Below are 13,797 nucleotides of genomic sequence, written 5' to 3' on the forward strand. Positions count from 1 at the left end.
ATTTTTAAATATAACACAGCGTAGATTTCAGTTTGATTTCACTTAAGAGAAGAGTGAGTTTTGGATTTATATCCCCCTTTTCTCTCCTGTAGGAGATTCAAAGGGGCTTACAATCTCCTTGCCCTTCCCCCCTCACAACAAACACCCTGTGAGGTAGGTGGGGCTGAGAGAGCTCCGAGAAGCTGTGACTAGCCCAAGGTCACCCAGCTGGCGTGTGTGGGAGTGTACAGGCTAATCTGAATTCCCCAGATAAGCCTCCACAGCTCAGGCAGCAGAGCTGGGAATCAAACCCGGTTCCTCCAGATTAGATACACGAGCTCTTAACCTCCTACGCCACTGCTGCTCCTTAAGCCTCCTGCCACTAATCATAGAATGATGTATAGAAATCAAAGAGAGGCAACTTTTTTTTAAAAAAGGACCAATGGCACAAATAAACATTAACATTTAATATTTTAATTCCACATCACACTTTTCATACCATTGAAATACAGGTAGTTTTAAGTTAATAAATTGGATTGGTTTTGCTATATAAACTGAGGCCTTAGAAATGCTAATATTACACCACAGAATTAATAATTGGAACATTCTGGTTGATAAAATAGTTGCTGTACCACTGGGCTAAGAGGGACCAAGTGTCTATTATTTAGATAATAAAAGATGCTGTGAACATAAGGAAAGGTAAAGCAGTCAATGCTCTAAGAGTCCGAACTATCTTGTTCATTGGCTTGGTACTGAGAAACTGCTTCTTCTAAAGGAGTCAGTGTGCCATCTGGTCGCACTCCCATAGGTGTTATCACCTGGTCTCTGAAAAAAGAAAGAAAAGATTATGGAAAAATTCACCAGGTTACATAAGCACAGAAACACATCTTCACAACAAACACATTTGACAGAACTGCAAAATGTGAAACTTCTGACCTCAAATTCACTTTGGTAACATGCCAAATTTACTAAAAACAAACAGAAACTGTACCAGCAGGTTACCATGGGGAGCCATGTTGTGGTTGCCATTTTTGACCAAGCATATATTTTAGATATGGAAATGTGAACAGGGGTTTCTACACACAAAGTAGGGAAAGGGGGGGGTATCAGAAACAGGAGATCAACACTGATAAAGACTTCACTGAAGCAGACAACATTTGCTAAGCCAATTAAAAGTTACATGGGGGAAAAGTCAAACCACTAAATAGGAAAAAGACAAATAACAGGTTCACTGTTTAAATTAAAAACAAAGGACTCTTTCTTTGTTTTCTCTCAATGCTAACATGGCTGCTGAAGTTCCACCTGCCAGTTGGACACATTTACCCCTTCCACTTCAAACCCACAGTCGGATATATATTCATCTTTAGCAAAAGGAGTCAATCGGGAAAGGCTATTTGTGGTACACAGCCAACTTCTAGTGGTGCTTAAGTACTTGTGGATTCATTTTGATTGTCAGCTTTCTCCCCCTCCCCTTTAAACTGTTGCTTTTGTGTGCAGTTGTTTAATTACAGGATTGACAGCCATTTTAATCTCTTCAAAGCTCTGAAGGCCTCTCACAGCTAATCCAATTATATCTACTCCACAAGCTACAGGCTCACATAAAGATGATTAATTATTGATTAAGCCAATCAAACAGTATTAGCAAAGATTTATTTAAGCCTTTCGTTGCTTCACATTTGATTATCATCTCATTTATTATATGCGGATTACAGGGCAAAGGTTGTAAAGGCCAGAGACGGCAACATTTTGATCCTTTCCCTCAAAAGCCTTCACAATATTTTCATAGATGGTTCAAACAGTCTTTCAATCTGCTTCTCATCTGAAAGGTTTCTGCTTTCCTTAGGAGTGGCCTATCCCATATCGCAGAATGAAGTCCTCGGTGCCTTTCCACCAACTTATGAGGAACATTTAGTTAACCCTGGTAGCATTTGTTACCCTAGTTCTCCTGAGTGATGGCAAGAGGCTCCAGAAAAGTACAAGGACATTAAAATGAAAGGAAACTTGAGCTCAATGTATTGTCGAAGGCTTTCACGGCGGAATCGCTGGGGTGTTGTGTGGTTTCCGGGCTGTATGGCTGTGTTCTAGTAGCATTTTCTCCTGACGTTTGTTCAGATGCCAGCCACAGATGCAGGCGAAACATCAGGAGAAAATACTACTAGAACATGGCCATACAGCCCGGAAACCACACAAAACTTGAGCTCATTTGCAGGCAACACTTTCTGTACAGCAAAAAATTGCTTGGCACAACCCAAATACTAGCTGACCAAGTAGCTATACTGTTTCCTCAAATATGAAATATTTTCTCCCGGGCACATGTATCCAGAAATGCCTTCCCTTCTTCCTCTGAGAAAATTATTTCACATGTGCGCCAACCAACATGGAAAGATTAAATTACCACAAACTATTTCATCCTGAACAGGCAGTGTTGGGATTTATGAAGGCATTTTCCATAATTTTATTTCTAATAAAGATACATGTCTGAATATATTATAATTTTTAAAAATCCTTGACCAAGCACTGTATGACTGAGCACTCCCCATTAACAGGTTTCCCCCATATTAGAAAAGTAAAGTTTCCCCTTCAGTCGTGTCCGACCCTGGGGTGCCACTGCGAGCAGTGATTTCATAGGCAAGCTGTTTTTGTGAGGTAGTTTGCCATTGCTTTCCCTGGCTATTCTTTACCCCCTAGCTATGAGCTAGGTACTCATTTACCGACCAAGAAATGGATGAATGGCTTGAGCTGACCATGAACCAGCTGCCAGGGTATCTGACCCACAGGAGGCTCAAACTCCTGACCATGTGAGTGGCAGTGCAAGCACTTAACCACTACGCCATGCGGCTCCTATTAGAAAAGTATTAAGTGATAATTACTGAAAAACATGCCATAATAAAACCCTTGGTAAAACACATTCTTCGTCTCTGCTTGCTGATCTCCTATGAATCCCTTCAAATTCATCTATACAATCTTTCCTTCTTTCTGCTTCCTCTTTGCCATTTAGCTTGATAACGACTCAAAACAACAACAAAAAACATTCCCTTGTTTTCAAGGGCCTTTCTTCCCTGCAAGCTTGGTGCACAACAGGGTCAGTGTTAACACATGGAACTAATGACGGTTGTCTCTAACGAAACAGCCGTATTGCAAACACCAGTCTGCGCCTTTGATAAAATAGTATATTGGGGACCTATTCACCTCCCTATAATTGAGTGCGACATAATAGTGCCAGCCCTTTTATGTACACCATTTTGTTCCATGATTAGAAAAGCAGAGGAAAAACTATGGAGGCACCACTTTCTTCAGTCATCACTGTGATTAATTCAGTATTTTTAATGAGTGGGGCAGCTACTTAGGCCGGTTCTGTTACATACTAGTTTTGTTGACTTCTTGTCAATGTACAACAAAACCCAAACTGTGATAATTGGGGACTGTTTCATCGGCAAAAGGATTCCTACTATTAATACAGTGTTGGCTTGGAAAAAGCACGCGGGCATTTTAAATTAGTCAATTATTTCATAATTGTGCCACCAGTATATAATGCAGGAAAATATTTATAAAGCATTTTAATTAACGCTGAGGACTTCCAAACATGCAAGCTATACAATACAAAGAACTGTACCATAGAGGTTCTAGCTATTTTTAAAAAAATGAGATATAATTCATTTAGTAACCTCATTTAGTGGGGCGTTAATATTTGATATAGTATGAGAAATGAGTGCAGTTTCAAAATAACTAAGTTTTGAACTTTATATCTCTAACGTGCTTCTGGAATACTGAGTAAAAGTCCTTTCATTCTTTCTTAATCATTCATCATATAAAGGTAACTATTCTAAGCTCATTCTGCTCAATATTTCAGAACTGAAAAGGTGTTTTTGAAATTCAAACAGAATGAGTTTTTCCATTTATCTAGGAAAATGTTACATTCCTAGATGGCGTTTATTTATTAATGATTTATATAGAAGAAGAATTGGATGTATATCCCCTCTTTCTCTCCTGTAAGGAGACTCAAAGGGGCTTACAAACTCCTTTCCCTTCCCCCCTCACAACAAACACCCTGTGAGGTAGGTGGGGCTGAGAGAGCTCCGAAGAACTAGCCCAAGCTGGAATGTGTGGGAGTGCACAGGCTAATCTGAATTCCCCAGATAAGCCTCCACAGCTCAAGAGGCAGTGGGGGGAATCAAACCCAGTTCTTCCAGATTAAAACGCACCTGCTCTTAACCACTATGCCACTGCTGCTCCTTTTAATACTCAGTTCAACTCTTTCTTGTTTCACAAAACCACATTACTGCTATTTTTCAAAAGCTGAACTAAAAAACAGATAGTGGCTCATCTGACAGAACTAACATGATGCAGTGGTAGAGTGGTTATTCCTTGAACCAGAAAGACCTTCATGCAAAGGTTGACACATATCACTGAGTGACCTTCGCCATTTACTAACAGTCAGCCTAATCCTAATTCTCAGGATTTTTGTAGGGATACAACAGAAGGGAGAGCGGCATAAGCCAACCTAAGCTCTTTGGATTGGTAGGACTGAGGCTAAAAATCACTTTCCTGCGGGTAATCCCACTGGACACAATGAGATTTACTTTTGAACAGTCGTGCTTAACATTGTTCCCTGAAGGTAGTTAAAATGTATCTAGTAAGTATAATGAAATTCAGATCCTAGTGCAATTCTTTCTTGAACATTACTCAAGTACAATTCTTCAGTCCCTGGATCAAAACTGGCTCCATTTTCTATACATTGTTTATAAGCTATGGCTTCTCTTTGTTTCAAGGAAATGGCAGTTGTTAAAGACAGTAGAGATTCCCCAAGAGGTTAAAATGTAGCCCGGGTTCTATGACAGCAGAGATTCCCCAAGAGGTTAAAATGTAGCCTGGGTTCTATGACAGTAGAGATTCCCCAAGAGGTTAAAATGTAGCCCGGGGTTCTATGACAGTAGAGATTCCCCAAGAGGTTAAAATGTAGCCCGGGTCCTATGATAGTGGTTCCCCAAGAGGTTAAAATGTAGCCCGGGTTCTATGAGCAATTTGAGAAATACTGATAAGCTTATCCATTTGGGATGGTCAACTTAGTAAGAACATAAGAGCCTGCTGGATCAGACCAGAGTCTATCTAGTCCAGCACTCTGCTATTCACAGTGGCCCACCAAGTGCCTTTGGGAGCTCACCTGCAGGATGTGAAAGCGATGGCCTTCTGCTGCTGCTGCTCCTGAACACCTGGTCTGCTAAGGCATTTGCAATCTCAGATCAAGGAGGATCAAGATTGGTAGCCATAGATCGACTTCTCCATAAATTTGTCCAAGCCCTTTTTAAAGCTATCCAGGTTAGTGGCCATGACCACCTCCTGTGGCAGCATATTCCAAACACCAATCACACGTTGCGTGAAGAAGTGTTTCCTTTTATTAGTCCCAATTCTTCCCCCTAAGTCTTCCCCCAAGTAGATCATTGTATCTTTATATACTATTTGTACAACCAAAGATATGACTATAAAGTTTGCAAGTTAATACTATTAGTGTTGAATTAGCTACGCTTCAAAAATATGCTACATATAAAGTATTGTCTATATACACCACTGGAATTAGTACAATAGATTTGGACTGCTTTTACTTTATGTCTGATCCATCACCATGTTACTGTTTTACAACAGCACGTACTCTGTAAGCAATACAGCCCAAGAGCTACAAGGAGTGTGTTAAGTCTTTAGGTTTCCCAGCTCTGCAAAGAACTACAGACACAGAATGTTCACAAGTTTGCTTCAAGTACTCCTTTGACGCAACTCATTTTAAATTTTATTATTTATTTCATTTCTTGTCTTCTCCCACAGAACGCAAAACAGTGCAGGTAGGGTTCCCAGGTGTTCTCCCACCCGGGAACGGATCAGACCCAGGCCCCTTCTGCACATGCAGAATAACTCACTTTCAATGCACTTCGCTGCTGATTTTACTGTGCAGAATAGCAAAATCCACTTGCAAACAATTGTGAAAATGGATTGAAAGTGCATTATTCTGTAAGTGCGGAAGGGGCCCCAAAGATGCTTAGCCCGACTCATCCTGGACAAGGCATAACTAGATTAATATTAAATGAGATTTGGATTGCTGTCTTTTAAAATGCATGCGAATAGGTTCCCTTGGAAACATATATGCCTTTACAATGTATATTAAAAGATATGTCTCTGGCAACTTAATGCCTCTGGCCATAACATTGTAGAAATAGAGTTGCCATGCTGGGAACTGAAAAATCAAGATGTTTGAAGGCATTATCTTTTGCTAGGATTATTTAGAGAAAGTGGTGCAGGAAGCAGATATTTAATTATACTATTATCTTCTGCAATTGCATGTCTGAGATCCAACTTTTAACAATGCTAACTGCGGAGGCTTTACAAGAAATCTTACTTTATTTCTAGCTGGAAATGGAAATAAGTGCTAAAAGGTGTTTATGACTGAACAGGAACGTATTTATTAGCTAAAGAAAAGCAGCTCTTAAGGTTCTTTAAGACAACACCACATGTTGAAAGATTGATATTTGCTAATTACATTTCCATTCCCTAGGAAGATATCCTTTGGTCAGAGAAGCATCTAACACCATATTGACAGTAGCACAGATTCAAAAGTACAGCCCAAATACAGTGGTGAATCAGAGAGCTCATAAGGAAAGTCTCCACAGAACCAAAAATATTTCCACTGTGAAATAAAAGCCAGCGTAGTTGTATTACCTGGAAAGCTTATCAAACATATTGACAAGTTTCATGGCTTCATATTCTTTTTGTTCTTCAGTCATTTCATCCATAGGGTTGGGCATCGGCTCTTCTAAATGACCTGTGATAAGGTTAATGCTTGGTGAAGGAGGTGGGTAAGGAGAGAGAACAGAAAAAAGTTTATCTTCAGGGAGCCACTTCATTATGAAAAACAATGAGTATAAATGTATTGTCAAAGGCTTTCACGGTTAGATTCAACTGGTTGTTGTGGGTTTTCTGGGCTGTGTGGCTGTGGTCTGGCAGATCTTGCTCCTAACATTTCGCCTGCATATGTGGCTGGCATTTTCAGAGGTGTATCACAGAGAGAAGTCTGTGACACACTGTGTTAGAGAGGAGTCTGTTACACACAGAAACAGATTCTGAAGGCAGAAATGGTCCACATGAGATGGCACAGCTCTCAATCTTGAAAATACCTTTCGACAAAAGGTAAAACAGAAGGTAATGGAAGGAAAACATAAAACACAGAACACCTAGGCTTTAACAACAGGAGGGGAGAAGAACAATAGTGTACTTTGGTTTTGCAGATTTGTATTCTTCAGTGTCTGTATCTTCATCATCCGAATACCAGTTCTCCCCTCTTCCTCCAGCTAACAGTCCTCTCGCTGCTAGCAGTCCTGCTGCATTGCCATAGCCAGTGTACTTCAGTAAGTTGTCAACTGCAAAATGTCAAGCAGATAAAGAAGCAATTTATTTGTGTACAGTTGAGTTTAGAAAAGGACTGGATCAAGATCCGTAAGCTGTGAATTTCAGTCTTACCAGACTATCCACTGACGTACCTTAATATTTGTTATTAGTGCTCAGTCTTTTTTGTCTGAATGTGAAATTTGATTCTGCATGAAATATTTGTATCTTTAAGGGACAAATGAAGTTGGCAAATTACCTTCACCACCTTTTTAAAGCAAAAAATTGCCCTAGAGGCCAATTAAGTTCCTTGATTCCGAACAGAGAAGTGTACATGGGCCCATGCAAAGGACTGTCAGACAGACAAAGCCTAATTCTAAAACTTGATTTAGAATTAACACGTGGCAAAAAATTACTTTAAGTGACAAAATGAGGTTTGTCCAAAAACAAGACAAATGAGTTTTATTTTTATGTCAGAACAACTGTCCCTTCTTTGTGAGAACATTACATACAAGAATACAGATATCAATACATAATACACTCCTCCATTGTGTAGTACAACGCTGAGGTATTCAGTATTACCTATAATTTAAACAGTTCGACAGTAGAGAATTATGCATAATTATAGGTATGAACTCAGAGCACTGAGGACACGTGGCAGCTCTAGTTGGCACAGCAACCCCTGTGCAAGTATGAACAATAGCTGTTCACTTCTTTCAGAAAAGTCATCCAGAGGGCATTAGCAGATCTACAGTTCTTCTGCGGTTTCAAAGGGGAAACAACACGAGAGCTTTTGCTCCCAGTATTGAGGATAAATAACTTCCAGCCCTTTGGCTTTTAAGAGCCCAAGGTCCTGCCCTCAAATTTGTTACTGCTGTCTATTTTAATTATTGTTTTTAATGACATATTTGTTTTATTGCTTCCTGTAATTTAGTCGATTTCTCAGGCAAGAGACAACCTGTTCTCTTACCCCTGGACTAAGTATACTTGGGAGATTCTGGTGAGGAACTCTATCAAAGTTTGATTTTACCATTCTTTCTAGATGTTACTCTGGAAAGAAACATTTCATCACCATTTTAAAAAATATACATTTATTTATTTCTGTAAATTTATTTTCCGCCCATCACCAGAGTCCCTGGGCAGGGTACAATTATAAAAGCACAATAAAAATACAATTATATAAAAACCATCCTAAAAACTCAATTTATATTCCATCTCCCACACTAGCCCACCCCCACCCCCAACACATAACCATTCAGTCCATGTAGAGCCCATCCCAACAAATTACAAAGTTTAGGCTGGGGTTAAAACTTGGAGAGAGCTGGTACAGGTCCCACACAGCCCAAATCTCAGAAGATGATGGGGCCACTATGAGCCCCCCCCCCCGCCACCTCAGCGAACAGGCAGATCTGTATGGGAGGTGTTCCTGCGAATACGTAGAGCCCAGGCAGTGTAGGGCTTCGTACGTCAGTACCAGCACCTTGAATCGGGCCTGGTACTGAGAAGGGAACCAATGCAGTTCCTTCAGGATAGGTGTTATATGCGGACATCCTGAGATACCAGCTAGCAGTTGAGCTGCCACATTCTGTACCACCTGCAGTACACTGTGACAACTGTTTTTCAAATAAACGAACATGGACTATATATGGAGTCCCATCCAGATAGCCTAACTACCCTAAGGGGACTCCTACTACACAAAAGATGTGTTTTTAACCTAGATTTAGGGACTTCTTTGAAAAAGGCATCATCACAGATGTGTTTTTTTAAGTTAACATGCCTAGATATACATTCTATTTAGGTAGAATGTGGAAAAGTGTTCCATTTGTGGAACACTAAACTGACAAAAGCTTCCCTGCCTGGAAGTTTTTACTTGCCAGTAGGTCACTGGGTAAGAGACTACCACAGGTCTGTCACAACCAGCCCTAAAAGCCAGCCTTTTTACCTCTCTCCTTGCACAGAACAAAAAGAAATTCTGCTGCAATTTGCTTCACTCCTAGATCAACATGAGTCATAAGACGCACAAGCTTGTTTCTCAGCGTTGTGCCAACTTCAGGGCGATTGGATACATCTCTCAAAGGGGGCAACACCTAAAAACAAAAAAAAGTCATCCAAGTGGTAGTTAATCTGCAATGGAAACTGTTAGCACCATTATTTAAAGTTCTTGTAAAAAGTTCTTTAAAAATGTCAGCCTAGCTAGTAAGATAGTAAAAAACTTGACAACCAGGGCATCTGCTAAAGAGAACAGCTTCTTTTCTTAAGATTATTAGAGCACAGATGGTTATTTTGGGTCTCCACAGGTGACAGAATAGGATTCCTAACTTACACAAAATATGTCAATACAGAGGGCTTCAAGGACTTGACTGCAGCATTTCATTTTCCTCTGCCCCGCTATTTCCTCCTTTCCCTCCCTGACAGCTCCCCATAGCCTCTCTCCTTTTCCAGGTTCTTTCTCTTCTTCCTACTCACTATCCATCCTAATTTTATCTGCCCCCCTGTCTTGAGTCTTCCCTTTCCAGCCTTTATTCAATTAACTACGGCCCAGCTGTAGGGTTTAGGTCAAGTGGCTAGACCCAGATATACTCTGGGGAACCTTCAAAAACTTGCAGAGGATACCTCACTTTTCCCTGTATTTCTTTCTCTACATTATTTCTTCTTTCCCTCCTTCTGGCAACTCGACTTTCTCAACTTTCTCTGCTTCATCCTCTCTTTCCCACCCACCTACTAATCCTTAACCTTTCCCCTGCCTGTCCCCCACTAATCCTTTATCTGTACCCCACCTTCAGCTATATTTACTTCACTGGGATTCAAACTGTCTTATATTGTTCTCCTCTCCTCGATTATATATTTTACAACCCTGTGAGGTAGGTCAGAATGTGAATCTGTGACTTTCCCTGTGAGTTTCCATGGTAGAGTAAGGATCTGAAAGTGGATATCCCAAATGCTAGTTTGATATTCTAAATACTACTCCACACTGGCTTTCACGGGGTAACCACTGATATATAGTAGCAAGCAGCAAGTCTATCCTGCCTTGATTTCCAGCCTGAAACTTCTCATTGAAAGAATGCAGAGAGCACCTTGAGCAACTTGATGAGGTAGTGAAGCAGAATAAAACCAACAGCTCCTTATATGTATGTATTTATTTATAAATTTTATATCCTGCCTTTCCGACCTTATAAGGGTTGTGAGTGGGATATAAAATACAGCAAACCCACTCATGCCCCTCCTTATTCCACCATGCCCTTCCTCAAATGTGTGCATATATCTCCACCCCACAGGAATATTAAATATTAAAATGCATTACTTTTCTTATCCACCTCACCTGAGCTTTGATAAACTTCCTTATATTCCGATGGGAACGACAGCATCTTGTTAGTAAACTGAGAACTGGAGTGAGGCCTTCCCGATAGCTACTCCCCTAAAAATGATAATATAACAGTACAGAGGCAATTATTTAGTTGATCGTCTAGTGACACTGGCATTTCCCTCCACATTCCACATCTACAGTTCCTACTGTAGACCACCCATGTCTTTTCCATAATAGCTGAGGGTCATTCGCATGTCTGAAAGCTGATGATAAGCATGTACCCGAGAGCTGTTATGGACTGAAGCTGCTGGGGAAATGTTTACCAAACATTTTCAAATATATGAATACCCTAAAACTTTTAAACCACCACCACTACCACTGTTGACCTGTGGCAAAGATAAAGGAACGATCGCTTGCTGTAGGGTGACTAACTTTCTACAAAAAGACTAATTCATATTCTACTAAAAAGACTAATTTTGATTAGACTGTCTTGCATTTTCAGGTAAAATGTTTCAATGAAGTCACTTGATGGTCAGTGAAACAAACACAATAGTTTCAAATTTTTGTCTGCATCTTGAAACTCGAACAGGCTAGAAAATAAACACACATACATATATAATCTTCATTCTATACTTTTGTGGCTTTGACTAGGACAATCCTAAACAAATCATACAACAACAACTTTAGGTAGCCCAATACAGCTTCATTTCCCATTTTTAGAGGTCAGCTACCAACCATATTTTTAAGACACCTGAAAACACATCAAGTTAGGGCCAACTCATGTGAAAGTGCATCAACATCTCTCTCAAAACACTTTAACTATGAACAGAAATTGTGCACATCCCCACTGCCCCATTTAGCTCAATTCTGAGTGGGCTGCTGGGTTGAAACCTTTCCTTCAGCATCTAAAAAGACTGGGAAATGTGTTCATAGCTCTCTTATCATCACATCTGGTTTGGTCCTTCAGGGTTTGTGAATCAAGTTGTTTTCAGTCATTAAAAGGGATCTCATGTTGGTTCTTCAGACTACTTAAGACATTACACAGCATATTGCAATTGATGTTGTTCAATTGGTGATTTTATATCTTTCCCCTCCCCTCAAGAAGCAGGTGAGGGAGGCTCTGCATTTGTTGGAAGCAAGAGCTCTGGGTAGCAGCAAATCTTTCCCTCCCTGACCATTTTCCTGATAAAAACTGCTCTCCTCGGATTGTGTTTCAACATGCAATGGATTTTCATCAAAATAAAGCAAGCAATAATAAACAAACAATGACAACAAAAACCCACTGCTGGGAGAGCTATGTCTGCCATGGACATATAGCTTGCCCTTACCTTGTCAATTCTTTTCTCCATAAACTTTAGCATCACCTGTATTGCATCCATATTCATGCCATTGTATTTTATATCAGTTTCTTCTTCTGTACCTTCTTGAGTTGATGGACTGATGAGGACATCCAAACAAGAAGCTGGAATGTTACTTAAAAGGTTGATTGCATTGCTGAAAAAGATTTAAAAATTCATTCACTTTTGTAGCACCACATGCTTTAAGCCCCCCCCCCCCAATAATTCAGGGTTGAAGTATAAAATGATTGACATAAAAGTCCTTCAAGTGCTATAATGGGATAAGGACCATGGGTACTTTTGCTCCACTGGTGTAATCAGTTGTTCTTACTAGCCAATGCAACCAGTATTAGGACTAAAGTATTTTTACCACACATTCCAATAAGTGCTTTCAGTAACTGATTCTACATTCTCACTATACTTGAATTTTGATTACAATATCTACTCAAGGACCCCCCCCCCCCCAAGAAGGTTAAATTTACGCTATTGTTAACAGATTTTTAAAATTTACAACAAAATAATACTGCAGAAAAATACTGAATGTGTCAGTGCTTCCCTTCACATTACGCAACTGCTTGAGATAATGTATTTGGGTCTCGTACATGCGTAACTCCTTCAGCATATAATGGAAATGTGACTTGACCTCAGCCTGAGGGCTGGCTAACTTCCGTAAGGTACCTGCTCTGCATGCACCTTTTCCGCTCTGGTTTCCAATAGCAGCACAGTTGTAGTTATGACTGCATTATGATATCCGGTCTCAGCAGATCTGAGGTAGATGGTATTAGTACATAGTGAGAAACTTGTAGGTAAATATAATAATTACCCACCATAGAGGAACGCAGCATTTCTACAGCATTTCTACACTGGGCACATGGGGCTCTGTCCCAGTGCCATAATTTTTAATTAAAGGACTGACAACCCCCTGCAGGCAGTTAGGAGCATAGAAACCCTGGGAAAGAAATAGCAATAGGCTGCTCTGAATCTGAGGGGCAAGCACTTTATATATACTATCCTAATTATTCAGGGTAATAAATAATAGCATTTCCCCATGGCTCTTGTATAAGAGGGTCAGGTATGACTTTTGCAGTGTACTTTAAGGGGTTTTATTTTAATCTGGGCTGCATATTTGTGCTGCTCTTTGGGGCTGGAATAATTATGCCCCCCCCCCCCCTTTATACTGTCCATTGATTAAGCAAAGCGGAAAGCAAAAACAAGTTCTAGAATTCCCAAGTTTAAGCTAGGTAATAATGGATTTCAAGGTGTGAAATTTTTACTGTGCTAGTACACTCCACTAACAGGAACCAAGGTTAAAAAACACACCGGAACCACATAATCTGACACATCTGTACTCTATTATTGTGTTGTTTTACTGTTCCAGTTCTTTATTAGTTTAAGAAGCAGCGCTAAGGGCTTTCTGCAGTCATTCTGACTAGGGATATTGAATGCCCACAGGGGCAGGAGATTTCCTGTCCCCAAAGGTCACTGACCACCAGCATTCTTGCAGATGTTGCGGTTTTAAAAAAAATTGCTGTTGACAATCCCCATTTCCCGATTCCATCCACTGCAGATTTCTGCTGGGTGCTGAATCATAATTCCAAGAGGCTTTTTTCCCCCTGGGTACCAAATATCCAAACTTCTTGGAACCGTTGCAAACTGATAACTTCTAATTTGAATTTACATATTGCATGGATTTATTTTGTATCAGCATTAAGACCAGAAGCCTCAACACAAGTGCCAAGCAAGCAATTGACTTATTTATAAGTAGAAGATCCAGCGAGGATAACAGCAAATTGAACTGATCTGAAACTG

The 13,797-nt window shown here is 40.1% G+C and overlaps 1 protein-coding gene across 1 annotated transcript in view; it reads right to left on the reverse strand.

The window, feature by feature from the left end:
* Positions 1 to 433: 433 nt before the first annotated feature.
* The window catches only part of RIC8B (RIC8 guanine nucleotide exchange factor B), a 38,940-nt gene continuing 25,576 nt past the window's right edge, over positions 434 to 13,797 (reverse strand). The window contains exons 5-10 of the mRNA XM_048499218.1: positions 11,980 to 12,145; positions 10,667 to 10,762; positions 9,290 to 9,434; positions 7,238 to 7,382; positions 6,685 to 6,804; positions 434 to 804 (exon numbers count right to left, since the gene is read on the reverse strand). Of these exons, the coding sequence (XP_048355175.1) occupies positions 696 to 804; positions 6,685 to 6,804; positions 7,238 to 7,382; positions 9,290 to 9,434; positions 10,667 to 10,762; positions 11,980 to 12,145 (781 nt within the window). The 3' untranslated portion in view covers positions 434 to 695. The remainder of the gene's footprint in view (positions 805 to 6,684; positions 6,805 to 7,237; positions 7,383 to 9,289; positions 9,435 to 10,666; positions 10,763 to 11,979; positions 12,146 to 13,797) is intronic.

The sequence above is a fragment of the Sphaerodactylus townsendi genome, linkage group LG06, assembly GCF_021028975.2.
Source record: "Sphaerodactylus townsendi isolate TG3544 linkage group LG06, MPM_Stown_v2.3, whole genome shotgun sequence".
NCBI classification, from domain to species: domain Eukaryota; kingdom Metazoa; phylum Chordata; class Lepidosauria; order Squamata; family Sphaerodactylidae; genus Sphaerodactylus; species Sphaerodactylus townsendi.